Raw genomic sequence first — 20,194 nt, 5'->3', positions numbered from 1 at the left:
TTTTACCGATTATATTGCAAAAGGGGTTTAACGAAAAATGTCCAAGTTATATACGAACAATTCATTCATAATTATATTTTTTCAGTATATGAGTGTTCTTATTTGCTTATAACGTATATTGTTCACTTAAATTTTATAACTAAATTTTATAAAATAATGACTTTATTTCTTAAATACTATACGGTTTTTAATACCATGTTATTGAAGTAAGTATGTACGTAAATACATACATACGTATGCTTATCTATTGTCATCTAGAGTCCTTTCATTTTTAATTGAAATTTACTGCTGAATATCAGGTACATATAAAGCACTACCAGATAATAAAACTGAATCTATGTCATTATTTGATGGTAAATTCAAATTACATATATGAGAATCTCTATAAATATTCGCATATAACGGTAAATTTACATATCCAGTTACATTATTAAATTTAATGTTTGTATCCTGTTCAAAATTTTGAACATAAGTTATATAAAATTCTGGAGATGATTTATTTAAATGCTGTGAAAATTGAGTATATATATTTAGTTTTCCGGTTGTTGTACTATCTTCACTATCTGATGAAAATGTTGCTCCATCAATCTTAAAACAAAATAAAAAATAGAGAAATTAAGTTTACTTAAAAAAAAAATTTTCATTCATAAAATATAAATTGGACAGTGTTACTCTTATGCTTTTTAGAATAATTAATTTTGATGCTAATAGCTGGTTTTAGTTTAACAAAATAATGATAACATTTAAAAGGTAAGCTTAATTGGGTTTTTTTCTTTTTTAAGAAAAAAAGCCTTTGAAATTAATTAAGGCAATTTACACTTCTAATGATAAATTTTGCAATTAAAAATTAATATTAAAGCATGTTATTTCAAATAGCAACAATAACAAGGTTTAGTTATTGTTAATACATAAGTAACTTTCGGGTTAAAACATTGGGACATTAGTATTTCTCGGTAACTCCATTTGTCAACTTACTTGTACTGGTGCTAATTTTACAACAATCATGCTGTTACCATTTCTATTTAAGTCACTTGTACTAGATTTTAAAATCAAATTACAACAGGATACACCTAATCTTGAAGAAACTGTTAATTTTAATGCAGCTAAAAGTGCTGAAGCATTAAAAATTGTTGATAAATCAATTTCCTCACAAAATTCTATATCAAAATTGATTTTAAAACGTTTCTCTGTTTCTTTAATACGTAAAATAACAGCTCGCAGAAAATCTGTTGTTGATTTAGGTCCCGTTGGCCAAATTTTACGCCATTTTCTCAAAACCTGAAATAAAGTATTTACTTTAAAATAATAATTAAGCTGATGAAATGAGTATTGAATGCAAACTTTATTTTCAGCTAGTATTTTAATATTTTGATCACAAGCAGCTTCATTTGGTTTCCGGATAATAGAATGAACTTGAACTAAAGTAGAATGAATATTCTAAAATATATTTAAATTTTAAAAATTTTCATTTTTCAAATTCATAAAAAGTACTTTATAAAGAGCTCTGGCTATTTTCATTTCTGAATACAAGAAATTTTGCCAAGAAGTCGTTGATGTATTTTCAGTATTACCAATTGATTCAAATGTTTGATCTATAGAAATGTTCTGAAAATTAGAAGAAATTTAAATATTAACTGATACAAATTAAGAGTGTTTGAATATTACTGATGCTAATTTTTTCCATAATCCAAGAATTGGCTTGATTCGTTTCTCATACGTCTCAGTTCTTTCACCCTTTTTCTTAAAATAAGAATCTAAAATTGAATATTCATTATATTGTTGTTGATTAATGTTATATAATAAAATGAATTCTTACTTCTTAAATTGTGTAAAATTTCTTTGCAAAATGATATATTTCTAAAAACGTCCGAGATGGGCGATAAACCAAAGTCTTCTGGATCATCTCGATCCTTAAATCGATCTAACATTTCTTCATAATCTTGTATTCTAATTGAATTCGGTATTTGGAATTTTAATTGTAAAGGTGACCAACGATTTTCCATAATTTTGTCAGTAAAGAACAATTCTAAGTGCTTACATAAAATTTGTAAGTCATTTATGTTATCGATACGCCCACCAAATGCAATTACGTCTGTGAGGCCCCTTAATATATTCCAATCAATTTTTGATAAATTATTAGAATTGTTGCTCGATATCCATTTCAATACATTTAAAGCTGCACTAGTTTCAGCATCACCAATTTCATACCATTTAGACCAACCTTGTGGAATATATTTTAAACGTTCCTGTAAAACAGCATTTAAAATAAAAAATACAACATGTAATTTCATCATTCTTATGTTGTTATTTAGACTTGAATAGTCCCACTTCTGCATTGACCGTTGAACTTTCATTTTCAGACCGTTTGGAGATTCATACAAGACTCGAACATATTTATATAAAATAATTTCAGGAAAATCTTTAATTGAATCAGTCATTATCCACAAACGGAATTTATTGTCAGCATTTTTAGCTACAAGTGCAATTTCTCGATCAATTCTAGTTATAAGATTTGGTTTTAAATGAGCATTTTTTAAACAAATCCAATGTCCGGCTATTGATGCTCTTTTTATTCTGTCAATCATTTCATTTTCTGTTAAACTTCCAATTGAAAATTCTCCATAGCTTCCTTTCCCATATTTTGTTAATGCGAATTCTTTGATTGTATTTGATGGATCATTGCCAGCTTCAGTAATCATTAACACAGGTCTTGAAACAGAACTATCATCAATTAGCGTATCAATAGTTGGTTGTTGTATAGAATCTGGTTTGATTCCAATTAGAGCAATAATTGTTTCGCTCATCGCCAATAACAAAAAATCTGGACGGAATATTTGTGTTGCCAAAAGTTTTTGGAATACGGTTCCATTCAAGAAAGGATGATCGTTATAGTCCGAACGATTTAAAAAACGTTTCCAATCACTGTCATTATCAAACTGAAGCTTATTAATTAGTTCAGGTAGCTGAGTCCTAAAAACTTGAATTTTAGATTTTTGTTCTTTAGTTACCCAAATGGGAAGATTTGTATTATCAGTACTTTCTTCAGAGCTTATGAAATTTGTAACAAATAATTCCCATTCAATTGTCGGGACAGCCTCTGGATAAGCATCTTTACAAATTTGTAAACCAATAGCAATATGAGTGTTTTTTGGATGACTTCTGCATATATACTGGTATGTTGTTTTAATTAAGTACTTATAAATTTTTGCATCTTCAATATCTCCAGATACTTTTAGTGTTTTAAGATAAATTTTCAAAAATGCTGAAACTGATATATCGTAAACTGAGCTTGCGTTTATGTAAAACGTAGCAGTTTTAAGACAAAAATCTCTGTATTGATTATATTCTTCTAGTAACGCTATTTTAACTTCTGATGATTCTCTTAAAGACTGGTCAATATTGGCTCCTTTTTCCTTGATTTCGTTAAGAGCTTTTAATAATTTTTCATTTTTTAAAATATCACCTTGAGCGGAATTCAGTTCAGCAAGTAATTTCTTTTCTAAATTTGCACGTTCTTTTAACAGTTTTCCTTCGTTTTTCAACAAATTAATACGCCTCTCTTCAATTTCTGGTTTTTTAAATGTGATCTTTTTCGATAAAAGTTCATCAGTCAATCCATTTTTGGTAATGGTAAAATGAATTTTTGTAATTAATGTTTCAAGTTCTGGATTAAGATGAATCTTATCTAATTTTGAAACTAAAATTAATCGAAAATCTTCGTGGTAATCGACAAATTTCATGCCGACTTGTAAATTTTTTTTATTAAATTTCGAAAAAATACGACAGTTTATTAATTGCAACAATGGTGGGAGAATTTCTTCAAGATCATGAATAACTAAAATTTTCCCGAATCTTATTGCTAGTTCAATTGTATACGAGATTTTTTCTAAATTCTGAGACACAAATTCAAAAGATTTTTCTTTACTACTTAAATATTCTCGAAGCCATTTTAGAGTTGTTTCCGATGGATCTAAAAGAATAGGAACAGGACATGATCCATATGGCAATTCTAAAATTTTTGACAAAAGAACAGCATTTTCAATTGCTTGAGCATCTTTAGAAAGACCCATACTTTCCCATATAACTTGATCTTGTTCAGTTATTAGATTTCTAGCTAATTCAAAAGATTCAGAACTGTTGCATTCTTTCGCTAGAATTTCTTTCATTCGTTTACTTTCATCTATACTTAAGTGTGAAGTATAATTTATATCATACGAGACCCAGAATGATTTTAAATCCAAAGTTTTTTGTTCTTTTGTATGTTCTTCAAATTGCATATTCCATGTATGGTATTCGGAAGAAAGTTTTTGTACAAGAACTTCAGACGCTTTGAGCGTATTTCGAGCTTCTTCTAATTTTATTTCTAATACAGCAGCTTCTTGGGTGTAAATATTTAACTGTTGGGATAGTTCCTTAACTCGAGCATCAACATCATCAAGACCAGATTTCAAAGACTCCATTTGATTTTCTGCCGCTACAAGACTTTTTTTTAATCCTCTTTGTTCTTGTTCAAGCGGTTTAATACTTTGAATAACTTTTGAGTACTTAACATTTGCAATTACCCAAGCGGCTAATGGAGCAGCTGCGGCTGAAGCTCTTTTAGCATTTCTCATTTCAAATGATTCTGATTTATTCTCAAGAAGTTTTTCAACTGCTTCACAATTTTCTGGTGAAATTCGTGATGGGTCGAGGGATTTGATATCTTCTTTAACGCCTCGTTTAGCTAAAAATGATTTCATACTGTTCCATGAAGTATCTCTTGTTCCCATTAAACGTAATACGCCTTCTAAAATATCTCGAATTGTTTCTGGGGGCGCTCTTAGGGACCGAATTTCTGAAAGTGCCTCTGTTTTTATTTGTCCAACAGCAGCACTTGCTTCACGTAATATTGGTTCAACTTCACTTAATTCTGCGGCAATTTCTTCTTGGCGCTGTTTCAGTTTAATGCTGCTTTCTTGTGTTTTTCTTTTTATTTCTAATAAATCTGTTTTTTGATCATTTGCGTTTCGCATAGTTGTTGATATCATTTCTAGAGCATCATTCGCAAGTTTACGTTTTTCTGCTAATGCTTCTTCCTGAACACTCGCATCAGCTTTTAATTTAGCAACTACTTGATGAGCTGCAGCCAATTTTTCAACGCCTGCCTTTAACCGTTCAAGCTTCTCTTTAATGTCGTGATTAAAATTTTTAAATATATAATAGAATGCTTCAATCAAATGGTAGTATCGAATTGGTGCTAAATTTGAGTGAATTTGAACAACCGCTTTAAAATAATTTATCGGAATTGGAATTTCATGTTTTGAGTTAGTTAAGATCTCTAAGTTACTTTTTGGTAGCATAATATAAGTTTCTGGTGTTGGTTGTTGAATCCACAGTTGTTCGGTGCTGCGATATAACGCAGGGTAGTTAATGAATAATTTTTCAATATTTTCACTATCAGAATTGAGTGAAATAACCACTCGAAGGTTATTTTTGACTCCTGAAATGAACACAAAGAAAAATGTATGTATCAACATAAAAGAATAACATATGTATTTTTTACTTTTTAAGAAATACGATGCCAATGATTCTTGATATCCTTCTAATTGAGCAGAACTTTTCAACGGACTAGCGATTGATTCTAAATCCTCACCAAATAAATCTAAAATTTCACTTCCCTCTAAAATTGCTTCTAGAGGATTCATTATTTCAGGTAAATATGTTATCCAAATATGATCTATCAATAAAATGGTTAGCTGATCTTCTGTAGCGGCTTGTTGCATCGCCTGCGATATGATATAAGTAACTTTTTTATTTAATGAGTGATTTTCAATAATATAAACCCACCAACTTCAAATCGTTATAAAAATCTAACATTGAATAGTTTTTTGTGCCATTTAAGCTAAGAACTTTACTTGATACTATGGTGGATGTCAAGTATAACGCATCTATGCAACGAGATCCTTCTTGACTTATAATAACTAAGTTTATATTTGGTCTCACCAATATTCTTGAGAACAATGAACACAATTTTAGTAATTCCATCGTTATTGCACTCCGGATCTCATAAGTTTCAGTGTCTGGAAGATTTTAGAATCAAGAAAGGAATGATAAGGAAAAATTTAGAAATAATAAAAACTGCACTTAAAGTTATATTTTTAATTAATTGATAAATGAAATTTCAACATACTGCAAATATCTACGGACTTCCTTATATCTTCGCTCCACTCTTCATGTTTTAAACAAAGAATTGATGAGAATTGCGGCTTGGCGACAAAATATAGGTTCTGAAAAAGATGAATATTTTTGGAAGATGAATATGAAAACTCCATCTTTCTTTTTATTTTGTATTTGTTACCTCGTTGTTATTTTTTAAAAACGGTCTCATGTTGGACTGCAAAATCTGATCATATTCGTCTAATTCTTCCACAGATACCAATCTGTTACGAAATTTGGAGTTTATTTCTGTAACAAGGGCCTACAATATGTACATTAATGGTATTTGTTGTCAATATTACAGATTAAATAGGTAAATAGTTACTTGCCTCTATAAAATAATTTTCGCTGTAAAATTTTAAGCACTCTAACATTTTCACTATCATTTTAGGTGTGAAACTATAATGAACGCGTCGATCTTGTGAAAAAGTTTCAATAACTTCTTTGAAAAATCTCATTAAACATTCAACAATTCCCTTGAGATTTGGAGGATTTTTAAAATTTGCTAGCAATGGTTCGATTTGATTAGTTAGAATAACTTGTAAATCTTCTTCAATTGGATATTTAACCGTTAAATAGTTTTGTAAGGCTAGAAATCTGGGCGAAAGCTTGTTTTTTGCCACAGTTAAATCAGATACTGAACCACAAATTTGTAAACCATTTACTAAAATCCATTCTAAGGTTTCAGAATAAAATCCACCACGTTGATATATTTGTAATAACAGCTGTACAACACTATTTGTGCCCCATGAGTCAATATAGCAAAGATCAATATTTTTAAAAAATAATATTAATTTAGATTGCTGAGGTTTGCATTCACGTCCTTTTGCTCCCGTAATCATTACAGTATTTTGCTTTAAAATGTGTAATACATAACTTGGAGTTAATTGTTTACTACAATTTATTATAACCAATTGAAAACCAGACATTTCAGCTACTGCATGTTGAATCAAGAGAGTTTTTCCAGAGCCTGATGATCCAACCATTAGAAATGGTGTGAAGGTAGTTAAAAATCTTCTTATTGCACTTAAATACAATTTAGTTTGACTTGTTTGTATTAGATCAGATTGTGGTGCATTACGGGAATCTGTTTCAAAGAAATCAATCGAATTACGTGATTCGTTAAAAAAAGCCAATTCAACTCTGGAGGAATCTGGTATATATATATCTAACGCTTCATAAATTTTATTTGCTAATTCATTATGAAATTCGCTTTTAATAAAACCTAAAATTGTTTGCACTAATCGAACACAAAAGTCTTCTTTAATATGTGCACCTGATAAATTTTCCAAAATAGATTTTAGAACACAAAATTTCCAACCGGCAAATAATCTGGAGAAATATTTTTAAAATTATTATCAAAATTATTTTCAAAAAATGTAATTTAATCGTACTTTTGTGAATAAGGTTGTAGAAATTGAATAGATTTTTCCAAATATTCTTCGGTATATGATCTAATAATGTCACTGTATTCTTCATTTTCTAAAAATGTTTCGATAATAGCTTTTTCAGGCAAATCATCAGCGCTAAATAATAATTAATTGGTTAAATGAAAAAAAAAATAACAATTAAGAGAATGAGATTAAATCATAGTGATAATGATAAGCACCTTAGATTTACGATTCCCATTCGCGAAATAGTAGCTGGTGATGCATGTGAAAGATCGTGTGTCTCAAAAATAAAATTGACATTATTTCCAAATTGTATCCTCCAACCAGATGGCAATGTTAAAAGTCGATTATCATCTAAAACTGAATTCAGTGCCTCAATCCATTCTGGATCAACATCACCATCACATATTATCCATGAATTAATTGTTTCTGGTTCAGAATTGACTGCTATAGCTGTTGTTGTTAGCACACCATCATTCCATTGTCGAGTATCAGGATCAAGCTTACCTAGCAGCTGAATGCGATTCATTGATTTTGGACTTATAATATAATATCGGATTTGTTTGCCTTGTTTTTTTAGCGCATGCTTTAACAATGTTATTATAGTAGTTTTACCAGAACAGGGTGGGCCAATAACAACAACTCCCATTCTTTTAGTCAATTGTTCATAAAGTTGAATGCATTTTTCTAATTGTTTTCCATTTTTATACAGCTTTAGTTCAGCGAAACAATTTTCAATGACATCTTTAAAAACTGAAATTTGATTATTATCAGTTTGTACTTCAGGAAAAGTTAATCTCAAGAGCATATCAAAACGTTTTGCATCAATTGAATTTAACTTTGACATTGTATTTGTTCTCAAAACTTGGGCAACTGTTTGCAGTTCTACTTCTGGCGAATTTGTAGTAAGTTCACGATAATTTTTACCACATGCTAATAGAACAGTTTTTAATTCACGTAAGCCCCAATCGTAATGTAGCTGTGACGATAAAATTTTCGGACACATATCGAAAAGTTCCACAATTCTATTACCAATCTCATTTGAATTTTGAAAACCCTCAACAAATAATAGTATCTGGGCAATTTCTTTAGGTTCAGGTTTTTGCATAACTATCGGTCTAAAAAGTGCTTTAATATTGCCAGGTAGTTGTTGGCGGCCACCATATCCTTCTCCAGCTGGATTTAAAGTAACGAAAATTCCAGCATGTTGGTTAAGTTTTATCTGAAATTATAATTAATGTTTAACTTGACCAAACTGATTGGATTAACAAACATTTTTATCTGATATTTGAACAAAATCACTTTTATCTTTTAATGCCATTTGAATTGGTTGAATAATCATCGAAATTGCTGACAATGTAGCTTCCTGCAGTCTATTAAATTCGTCAAAACAACCCCAAGCTCCACATAAAGCCAAACCCGTTAAAATTAATTTCATTGCTTCAGTGTCAACATTCTGAAATGTTAAAATTTAAAATAAATTTGATATTAAACTTGTGTCTAAAGCTTACTTCATCGCAATTGAAAACTAAAACAAGTCTGCCCATAGTTGCACCTAAAGCTTTTACGCATTCTGTTTTTCCAGTTCCAGCAGGACCAAATGGATTACCACCTAAACCCATTTGCATTGCCTGGGTTAAAGTTAGATAGCAACGATGTGTTAATTTGGTGTTGACTAATTTATTAGAATTCCCCAAATATTCATACGAGTAATCAAATTCCGAGTAAACCATTTTTATACGAACTTGTCCATTTTTTTCTAAATAAAATTTCAATTGCTGCAACCATTCCCAATCATTCAAATTTGTAACATTTTTATTTTTAAGCTCTTCCACTATATTTATATAGTGAACTAAATCCAATAAAATATCTTTGGCTTTTAAGTGAACCAGTCGAATTTTAGTTGTATTTTTTATTTGAACTAGTTTTGTAACTTCCTCTTTAAGACTTTTAAGTGAATTGTTTAATGACATCGACATGATAGCTTTTTCAGTTTGCTTAGTAAATAATATTGCTCTTGTTGTACTTAAAACTTGTACCGGGTATTTATTCATAAATTCTTCCGTAAATGGACTTGGTGATTTATCGCAGCAAATTTGAATTTGTTCCTTTAATGTTGTTTGAATTGAGTTAATCAGTTGATTTAACCAACTCTAAAATTAAATATATTAAATTAAATGTTAGATTTTGTAATTTCTAAATTATTTTAATTTGGGCGAAATATTATGTAGAATTCATTTGATTTACCTCAATTGCTGTAGTCATACTTATTTTTTCCTTAAGTTGTATATTGTCACCCTCAGAACTTTTTATACCATCAATAACATTCGGAGCACCATCTTTCTTCGTAATGCACAACGAATGGATTCCTGGGAATAATTTTTTAATATGCTTTTGTATTATTTCCTCTTTTGATGCTTGCCCTAGTAACTCCAACAGGTCATCGTCGCCCAAGAAATAAAATCTTGGAAAAGAGTTTCGCTTTTCCTTTAAAGACAAATGATACATTTACTATATTTTTATTGAAATTTCTTTACCATTATGTACGACATTAAAGTGCTCTGACATCTGGACAGTTGATTTTCTAATGATTTAATTACGGCTGTCACGTTACTTATTTTTAGTAATGACGTTACTCGCGGGTCTAATTGAATTTCTTTCATTACATAACGAAAATCTTTATCAAGACGTTTAAATATTGCTTCTTCAGATTTCAATGTGCCAGTTGCAAATACTGGTTCCAAATATATCCATCTGTTGTAGTTTGAAAGTTGTAAAATGAAATGAATTTTTGAATAAAATAAGTCTACAACTTACTTTCTTTGTGATTGCGATAAACTAGTTAGTAACGATTCCAAGGTATTTAAACGACCTTCCCATATTTCAGCTTGATCCGAAAATGAATCAAATGCTGCGGAATTTTTAGCTGATTGCAAAAGAGATTGATTATCACCGATTTTATTTAAAATATCTTGATAATCTTTTATTAAAGAAATGTCGTTCCGTGATGAGTCTGAGTGTAATATAAGCTTAAAGTTTGCTGTAACAGCCCATTGGTCAAGTTCATTAAGAGCTTGTCGAACGACTTGTTCAGAAGATGCTTTACGAATCAAATTCTAAAATGGGATTTTGGTTAATTATGAGTTGAGGTATTTGAAATAAAACTAAAAAAACAAACTTGTATTTCTGTTGAATTTTGCTCCAACAAAATCGAACTATCCAAGACGTCTTTTAAGGTTATTGTATGCATTGGTTTTATGTCTTTATTCAGCAGTTGAAAAATTCTAGCCCAATGCCTTTCGGTTAAAGAATCTGATTGTAAGTACTGTAAAATTGGTAAAATTTCTTGATAATGTTGAACTTTGCGGCGTATTCTTGAAGATGGTAAGTCTAACGATGAATTTATTGATGATTCCCATTTTGATAAAAATTCTGTAAATATATATGGTCGCCGACGATATATGGTCCATTCTTCTTTTATAATATTTTCTAGCTCTGTCGAGAATTCATCATAAATTTGCCATTGTTTGGCTTGATTGTTAATAGTTTCTTCATTTTGTTGAAAATTTTTTGCAATCTCATCTGGAATATCAACATTAAATTTTTTACACTCATCTTCAAGTTTTTCAAATTGCTCCTTAATTAATTTCCAATTTTCTTGACGATCTTTAAATAAATCCAAATTTATTTCGTCCATATTTTCTAGTTCAGTTACTGAGGATTCCCATCTGAGCATAAATTTTTCAACCTCATTAGTCATATTAAAAATTTTTGTTTTGATATGATCTTTCATAATATCAACTTGGCGTTGTAAAACAACTGAATGATTTTCAATTAATGGTTGCAATTTCTCCCACTGGTTCAAAATATTTGATAAGGCTGAGACTCGTTCTTTACACCAGCCAGCTAAACAGGTGTCTTTACCTTTTACTCTCTCTAAAACCGTAGATATCTAAAAAAATTATGTCAGTTTAGTTAAATTGTTTTTAAGTTGAAAAAATATAAGAATGTGCTATGCATACTTTTGGATATTCAGCTACAATTTTTTCGTATCTTGCACCAGATTCAGCAATTAAGGCTCCATGCATAGGAACATTTTGTAAAAATTTTAAAGATGATTGCAAGAACTCTTGAATTTCTGATATATCATTTAAAATTGATATTCTTAGACTATTTGCCAATGACTCCCAGTATCGTCGATTTATGAATTCAATATCTGACTGTAATGGTACTACATTTACCACAAAGCAATCGATTACTTCTTCAGTACTAAAGTTTTATGAAAAAATTTTTATGAAAATAGATTTTGATTTTAAATGAAGGTTAGTACCTTTGTAACTTTGCAATTTGTTGACTAAAATATTTACAAGCTTTAAAATTAGTATCCCAATCTTCCCACTTGTTTAAGTGAACAGTACATAATTGATCAATGTCCACACACCCTAATGATACTAATGGTAACCACAAGGTTTTTAGTTCATTTAGTTTCTCAAAAAGTTCATTTGCTTTCTGGTATAATGGACCTAAATAATGACGATTTCTTTCAACCATCACTTTAAAAAGATCACTACTGTTTTCAGATAGTCCTCTAAAACCAAGGGGTCGTTCAATAAATCGTCTTAATTCCGTATAATACTTTGCGCGGATTTCTTCTTCACATGGCCGAAATTGAAGTTGACGTTGTCTAAAATTGAAGGGGGTGAATTTTTTTTTCAAGACAAATTTTCAGTGTTGTAATTATGAAACGTGAATATTGCACCTTTATTTGTGTCTTTAGTCTTACCTAAATATTATATCAATTTTGATATCGGGTAATTTATTATTCATATCGATCAATCCCATTATGTATTGGTATTCTAAAACTTTATATAATTGATGATCCCAATGTAAATTGAATGCTTCTAAATTTGTGTATCCTTGTCGTTCCAAATTTGCAACTAATTCTCTTAAATGCTTCATTTCTTCTTTCCAAGTTTGAATTTCATTTAATAAATCAGTATTCATTAGTTTTATGACAATACGTTTGGCTTGTTCATGATATCCAACTAATAAAGTATTATCAGCAGATAATTTTGTAACTGCACTCTGTAAAGTTGAAACGTATCGTTCAACGGATTCTTCGTCATTCCATGCAACTGATTCACTTTTAACTAAACTTGAAAATTCTACAGCATTTTGAAGCATTATTGGCCGTTGACATGGTATCATACGGTCACCAATTGTGTTGTGAAATGTTGCAATTTGTTGAAGACGTCTAGCGTAACTAATAAATTTTGATGCATGATCGGCAACAACACGTAACTCAATTGGAATTGTATAACCCAAATTTTGAAATTCACGTACATCAGCACAAAGTGTAATCAATTCTGGATTAAAAGTAACTTCCATTAGCTGACGACCTTCACTTTCAAATTTAACAACCGGTTGATCTTCATGAAGTCTAAAAGAGGGCAATATTTTTTTTTTGAGGAATTTTTAACATAAAAGTTTTTGTTGTACAGTACCGTAGCTTTCCATTTTTAATACCCGATGAACACTGTTCAGACCAAATTTCAAAATTGGTTCTTAAAAGCGAATCGACTTCTTCTTTAAGTTCTTGTACCAACTGATTAGCTCTATCAAAACCATCTCTGCCGCTTATCAAATGACTTACGATATCAATTTCGCCTATCTGTAAAAGAAATTTAAGAAAACCATTTTAAATACATAATTAAACATTTAGAAAAGTAAAAATACAAGAGTAATTTCAAATTTCAATAAAAAAAGGATGAATAAAAATTTTAAGCTATTTTCGCTGACAATTAACTTAATACTTACTTGATATTGAATAATTTTCAACCAGCGGCATTCATTGCATAAGGTCGACAAAGGGCTCGAATTAGGCTCTACATTTATATCATTCATAGTCTTTCGTAAGTCATGAATAAATGCTGTTAAACTTTGCAAAAATTGTTCCCTTTCAGGTATTAAAAGTTCCATTACTGTCGGCCGACGTATTAAAGTATCGTACTTTTGAAAAATATACATCATTTGTTTTGGATTATTAAGATGAATTTGCAATTCACCTTTAATTGCCATTGCTATTCTTTCATCAACTGGTTGCAGCATTTGCTCAAAATAATTTAATGCTTTATTCCATTTCATTTGACCAATTGATGAAATATCGAAAATATGCACAGCTAAATAAAAAAAAATAAATTAAAAAAAAATTTCATAAACTTGAACTTTATAATGCAAAATTTACATTTAAAAGCTGAATTATGCGATAATAGATCGCGTATCTCTTGAATGTTGATTAAGGTTACAATTTGTTTATATAAGTTTTTAATATTACGAATTTCTGTTAAACGTTCTTTAAATTGTTTTCCTCGTTTTGGTATATGTGGATCACCTAGCCATTGATGTTGAATATAATTTGGCCAAAATAATCTAGTCAATGTATCACATAATTGTAACCAAGAATCTGTTATATCCATAGCTTGACTCATTAAATTATTGACATGATAAGAACTTAAACTCCATATATTTTCCAATAGAAGAATTTCAGTGCAAATTTCAATTATAAAATTGCCTGTGAAATATAGGTTCTTATGTAAATAGACTCTGAATTGATTAATACTTAAGAAAGATTTTAAAAATTATCTGAATAGTGGCTTCTGAATTAGTGAATAGTGAAAAGACTTGACTAACATATTACATCCATTAGATCTCCCATACGATTTTGTGGATAATGATATTTTAATTTCCAAATTTCATCCAAACTACCATGAGCAATATCCAAAAATTCTTCAATGCTGCTTATATTATTTTGATCAATTTTGCTGCAAAAGTACAAAGAAATTGTATTTATTTGCTATGAACAATTTGGAATATTGAATTCGATAAATACGTGGACGTACTTTATTTCAATAAGTACTTACTTTAATTGTTCATTTAATTTTTCTAACATTTCTGCAAATGTTTGTGCTTGTTCTCTATCGTATTTTGTTGAGGCATTTATTATTTTTTGATTCCAATAATTCATTTCATCTTGTACACTTGTTATTCCAGATTCCGGGAGTCCCAATGTTGAATTCAAAGAAGTTTGCAAATTTTGCAGTAAACCATATAGCTCAGGTCCATATTCATTACGATTCTAAAAAATTATGAAAATAAAATCATAAGAATCTTTAGTACTCAATATTTACTTTATTTTTTCCGGTCTAATAATAATAACAATTGCCTAAAGAGGCTATAATAGGCTGATCGAAAATTCAATAATGCGATTTGCTTCGATTTTTCACTTTTTTTTGTAAAGGGGTTAAGAGGCAAAATAGACTGAGGCCAATTTGTTGTATAATGTTTAAAAATAATGTAGTATACCTAAAGTTGACATTATCAAGTGAAATAAATTACACAAAACTTAAAATTCAAACCACATTAACGGGGCGGAACGGGTTTTTCGTCCCCATCAGCACTGTGAAATCGCATATATATATAGACATTATCTATCGAGCGTCGACCGCAGTTAGAAAGCTCTGTCTACATGCGGGGCTTCAAGAAAAATATGTTCAAAATATACCGTAGAAAATCGGGTAGGGTCCTGGCGATATCTTAGGTGGCATTACAGGCCTGACGGTAGCTTACACAGAACATTAGCCGTTAGGGTAGTATGCGGACAAATCCCAGCTTTCTTTAATCTTTCGAATACGAAATCGCAGTTGTCGGAAGAACTGTTGGCTCATTGGAGTCAAATTAGTCACGTGAGGCGGAAGGAGATATCGAAAATTGGCATCGGGGATTTAAATGGATCTCTAAAAAAAGACGAGTGGCTTAGATAAGCCTGGCGGTCATGGGATGGTGATAACAAAACGGCACATTTTTGGTAATTGAGTTGCGGTAGACCTGGTTCACAATGGTCACGTCAACTAACCAATCAAAAACTATATAAAAGTATAAAATAATAATATGAAAAAAGTGAATTTAATTATAAAATATGGTTGCTTACCTTTGCTCCAACATGTGGTGAAAATATTCTTGAAACTGAATTATACATTGACTTAACCATACCACCTTCTAAAGTTAACATTCCTAATTGTACATCACATCCATTATCCGATTGATTTATTGAAGTTTGTAAATGTGGAATTTTATAAAAAACTAAACAAACTTGTCCAGTTGGTATTTTATGGTGGAATATTATGCGACCATTTTCCATAGTTGCACCAATTGTTGTAATTTCATCATTTTTAAAAAATGCTTCAACAAATGATGTATCTTCTTTTGCCACAACACCATTAAAGTAAGATGCTATAATAATTGCAAATAAATTATTACATTAAAGAATAAGAATCCTTAAAATTGAAAATTCTTGCAAAATTAATTTTTTAATTACCTGATGTTGTCAAAATAAATTTTGTTTTGTCGTTCATATTTTGGTTTGTTTTTAACTTAAAAATTATTTCTTTGGTTTAAAAGATTTTTTTTTTAATTAAAACAATGTAAAATGTTTTTTTTTCATATTTTCGTTCAGTTTTTAAAATTAAATTATTCACTTTTGACTAATAGAATGTCAAAAACGGCTTTAACTAAAATATCGATTAAATATGGCGTATTTTCATTCTTATTTGTTTGAGACTAACAATCACTTAGGTAACAGTTGACTGGCAGGTGATTTTTTAAAAATAAAATTGCGGTAAAATCGTTTACTGTTATACATTTTTTAACTGTTCATTATGTTTTTATTTATGTTTTGAATGGTATAGAATCCTACATTCTTGTTGTTAGTTTGATAGAAATGTGAATGGAGCAATAATATCAAGGATTAAATATCCTTTTACAATCAGTTTTCATTCATAACAATAATAAAAATTACCTGTTGAAATTGTGTTAACAATTTTTTAAAGTGCAATGCCCTTCAAAATTCTTATGAATGGAAGGCACGTTGCCATATTTATTATATTTCTTTTTGTTACTAAATTATGTTTTAGGTAGTAAATAAACCGGTTGTTATTAAAAGAAAATATTCTGATTGTAAACAAAGTTTTCTTTACTAATTCAAATACAATGGGGAAACGAATGGAGAAGTTGGTTTTCGAATTAATTTTGGTAACAATGTTTTATAAATAATTTGAGTGCGTATTTGTATGTATGTATGTAAAGTAGATTATTTTTGTAATTCAACAATTTATTCAATATCTTGTGATTTAGATGAATGAAACTTATACTCTTGTTTCGTGCGGTAACTGGAATATTACACAATAATTAATTTTTGTGATTGAATGAAATTTAAATAAATATTGAATATTATTTTTTACCTTTTCTATCATTGGGACATCCAAGACATCAACTAATCTTCGGAATTTGAGTCTATTTTGTGCAGATTATATTATTTCGGATCATGTTTTTGCATTCTCTTTATTTTTTCTTCTGATTTGCGCAGTGTTTGCATTTTTTTGCTTTACCTTGAGGGTTAATTTGACAGCCTTTCACAGAATATTTTACTGGCTTTGAGTGTATAGCCTTCTCAGGCTCTATTTTCTTTCTTCAATTTAATAGTTAATTGATTCTTGCTGTGTTATATTTCAATTATTTTATGCTGCTTATTTTTTAGACAGGAATATTCCACGTCGACTCGTAGATATGTTTTATATTTTGTTGACGAAAATTTTACCGTACCTATTTGGCACGTCTGATTTTTGATGTCATGTCCCACCTGATGTTTGACAATGAAGTGATTTAGAAATGCGCACTCAATTCGGTTATCCAATATTTTTATTTGTATTTCTTGCTAATCGTGGTGAAACTGCTTGCATATCACGCCCAGCTTTTTTGGTGATTTATATCAAAATGTTCGTATAACTAGAAAAAATAATTTAAAAAAAATCTTATAATTGTCAGAACCATTATTTTTATTTCAAATTATTCTAATTTTGTTGTCAGTCTCCTCATTTTTAACAATTTTTCTTTTGATATTGCTTCTTAGGGATTTTTCTGTTCTATAAGTTTGTTTTTGTAATCATTCTTCTTCTTTGTCATTAATTAGAAGAATTAAAAAGTTTTATGCTAAATATCATAAATATTAAAGTAAAGTGGACCATATAAACAAAGCAAATGGACAACTAGAAATACGAAAAACTCTTCCAGATAAAGTTGGAATTTGAATTAAGTAGGAAAAGGATAAATAAAATTTTCTTTTTCTTGTTTTTGGAATGAATTAGTATGAGAAAAAAAATAAATTTTAATTGTTTGTTTTAGAATGAGTTGTAATGGATTGCTTTGTTCTTCTTATTGTATGTTATAAATAATTTTTATTAATGATTTACATAAAGAATAAAAATTGGAAGAGCTATAAATAAGTTAGGAATGTTAATAAATTTTGGGATGGTGTAAATAAGCGTTGATATAAAAAAAAAGTTCTTTTTTTGGATAAGGCTTCAAGTTTCGTGCTAATTTTAAATATATAAGAAATATTATGAGCCCTTTAAGAAAAAATTTACTGGTTTAGAATTTTGTGAAGTTCATTTAGGATTTTTTAATTGCAATAAGTTTTATGAGATTTTTATAATTATTTCGATTATTAAATGCGAAGCAAAGAAAATATAATTTGCAGAGTTCTTATTTTCGAATTCTTATTAAACGTTGATATGAGAAGAGCATAGAATTAGAATTTAGAAAATAGCATTTTATTGAGCTTAGTCCAATTAGTTTTTTGAGTTATCAGTAAGATAAGATGAGATGAGAGACGGACAACCATTGCTAAATGGACTTATGTCTTCATCTATAACCATTTTCTTGAGTGTTATAAAAATAGAGTGCAAAATTTGCACACGCAGTCTTGTGCACTTTAAAATAAATTAGAAGTTTAACGAAATATCGAATATAAGAGCTTAATCCAATATAAGAACTACGAAATTATGACAACTGCATTTGAATACTCAACTTTTACAAATCGTTATCATGCACCTATCCCAATATTGCTGTTATTTCCATCTCAAAATTTACTGACCATATCCATGATGCTTCTGAAATTGCTTCCATTATCATGGTGCTTTTAAAATTTTTGATTTTTTTATAGATATCATGTGGCTCCTGTCCTGTAAGTCAATTTTTCTGTAACAAAAACTAATTTTCCATCACAATTTTTTATTATCATTCAAAAGTTCCTTTATTTGAAAGCATGCAAGAAAAGCTAATTTGAATTTAAAAAAAAATACTAAAAAAAAATCTCTTAAAAGAAAAATTTTATTTTAAATGGAATTGGATTCAGACACTATAAGAGTTTAGATAAGAGATATGATCACCATATTATTATATTTGTACATTTATATTGGTGACATAAAAGAAATTTTTTAAAAACCAATTTTCATAAGACGGAAAAAAAGTCTACATAATAAAAAATGAATATGAGAGAATAGAAGTTTAACAAACGATATCCTATAATCGTTTTGGCATACATACATATATATGTAGATGGTACATGTGCGGTGTTGAAAATATGTCAGATTGTCACTAACAAGACAGCCAAAACACCATTAGCATAAATAACTGAATAAAGAAAATGAATAGAAAATTAGAAAAAAAAATCTGATGTGAGCAGCACATAACCGGCTGGGTTGTTAAATTGCTGCATAAGATTATGAAAATTTTCTTTTAAGATTTTAAATTCTATGAAAGATTGACAATAGGATTTAGTTAATGTACCTTGGCTCTTAGTAGTTTTCCGTGATCTAATTCCTTTCCAAAGTTAATTCCATTAAGAATCAGAAGTCAAACATTAAATTTTAAGAAATTCCGTCAATTAGTTCCTGAAATATGATCAAATGTGTAAAACTGGCCTCCTAATGAAAATTCTGTTTCCAAGCCATGATTTTCACGAAAAATTTGCTGGGTCCATGGAAAAAGTTCTAATCAAATCCGCCCATGGGAAACTTCTAATTTCAGAAACTTTATCTTTCCTGAAAGTTAATCAAATCGTCCCTTTCTCGAAGACTGGCAGATAGACAGACAGGCAAACGAACATCTACCAGACAAACAGACGGACATCTCCCTAATAATAGTTTATTTGTGCTTCTATGGTGAAACGATTTTTCGCCGAAAATTCGGCATATGAAATTTGACGCCATCAGATAACCACACATTTTGTATACAAAACGATTGGTAAAAAAAAAATAAAAATATTTCATTTTTTTTCTTTTGAAAAAGAGCGGCGAATCAAAATAAGATTTTTATTTTTTTGGTGAATGCTCTTCTGTTATGGTTCCACGTTTAAAAATTCTTACTGTGTATTTGGCAAAATATTTCTATTTTTATTCTATTTTACTTCCATAGATAATTTTATTTATTTTTTTTTTATTTTTCCATAATAATATCATATGTCAGTTATTTATATGAAAATTATACCGGTATACCCTCTGATTTTGTTTTATTTTTTTTGTATAATACTGTAAAGAAGATCGAGTAAAAATTTATTACAACAAAAGCAAAAAAATTAAATGATATTCAAACTTATATTATTTGAATTTGACGGTCTTTTCGACTAATAATAAAAAAATAAATTGGTAATAAATATCATTAGTATAGAAATTTGTAACTAGATGTCCAGCACATGTTAATTCTTAATATTGAAT

The 20,194-nt window shown here is 29.3% G+C and overlaps 1 protein-coding gene across 1 annotated transcript in view; it reads right to left on the bottom strand.

Moving 5' to 3' along the window:
• Window positions 1-282: 282 nt before the first annotated feature.
• The window catches only part of LOC129619321 (cytoplasmic dynein 2 heavy chain 1), a 32,987-nt gene continuing 13,075 nt past the window's right edge, over window positions 283-20,194 (bottom strand). Inside the window, exons 3-31 of the mRNA XM_055534562.1 lie at window positions 15,574-15,875; window positions 14,507-14,721; window positions 14,277-14,407; window positions 13,831-14,157; window positions 13,400-13,765; window positions 13,091-13,253; window positions 12,370-13,026; window positions 11,917-12,270; window positions 11,609-11,855; window positions 10,765-11,538; window positions 10,404-10,702; window positions 10,124-10,340; window positions 9,834-10,073; window positions 9,098-9,739; window positions 8,860-9,042; window positions 7,805-8,808; window positions 7,590-7,721; window positions 6,525-7,527; window positions 6,338-6,457; window positions 6,170-6,266; window positions 5,827-6,059; window positions 5,543-5,765; window positions 1,817-5,479; window positions 1,666-1,754; window positions 1,492-1,605; window positions 1,342-1,437; window positions 976-1,278; window positions 552-588; window positions 283-434 (exon numbers count right to left, since the gene is read on the bottom strand). Of these exons, the coding sequence (XP_055390537.1) occupies window positions 283-434; window positions 552-588; window positions 976-1,278; window positions 1,342-1,437; window positions 1,492-1,605; window positions 1,666-1,754; window positions 1,817-5,479; window positions 5,543-5,765; window positions 5,827-6,059; window positions 6,170-6,266; window positions 6,338-6,457; window positions 6,525-7,527; window positions 7,590-7,721; window positions 7,805-8,808; window positions 8,860-9,042; window positions 9,098-9,739; window positions 9,834-10,073; window positions 10,124-10,340; window positions 10,404-10,702; window positions 10,765-11,538; window positions 11,609-11,855; window positions 11,917-12,270; window positions 12,370-13,026; window positions 13,091-13,253; window positions 13,400-13,765; window positions 13,831-14,157; window positions 14,277-14,407; window positions 14,507-14,721; window positions 15,574-15,875 (12,383 nt within the window). The remainder of the gene's footprint in view (window positions 435-551; window positions 589-975; window positions 1,279-1,341; window positions 1,438-1,491; window positions 1,606-1,665; window positions 1,755-1,816; window positions 5,480-5,542; window positions 5,766-5,826; window positions 6,060-6,169; window positions 6,267-6,337; window positions 6,458-6,524; window positions 7,528-7,589; window positions 7,722-7,804; window positions 8,809-8,859; window positions 9,043-9,097; window positions 9,740-9,833; window positions 10,074-10,123; window positions 10,341-10,403; window positions 10,703-10,764; window positions 11,539-11,608; window positions 11,856-11,916; window positions 12,271-12,369; window positions 13,027-13,090; window positions 13,254-13,399; window positions 13,766-13,830; window positions 14,158-14,276; window positions 14,408-14,506; window positions 14,722-15,573; window positions 15,876-20,194) is intronic.

This window comes from Condylostylus longicornis, unplaced genomic scaffold (assembly GCF_029603195.1).
Source record: "Condylostylus longicornis isolate FDR11 unplaced genomic scaffold, ASM2960319v2 ptg000011l, whole genome shotgun sequence".
NCBI lineage: Eukaryota > Metazoa > Arthropoda > Insecta > Diptera > Dolichopodidae > Condylostylus > Condylostylus longicornis.
The sequence above is the reverse complement of the archived record's forward strand: the minus strand, read 5'-3'. Positions and strand labels throughout refer to the sequence as shown.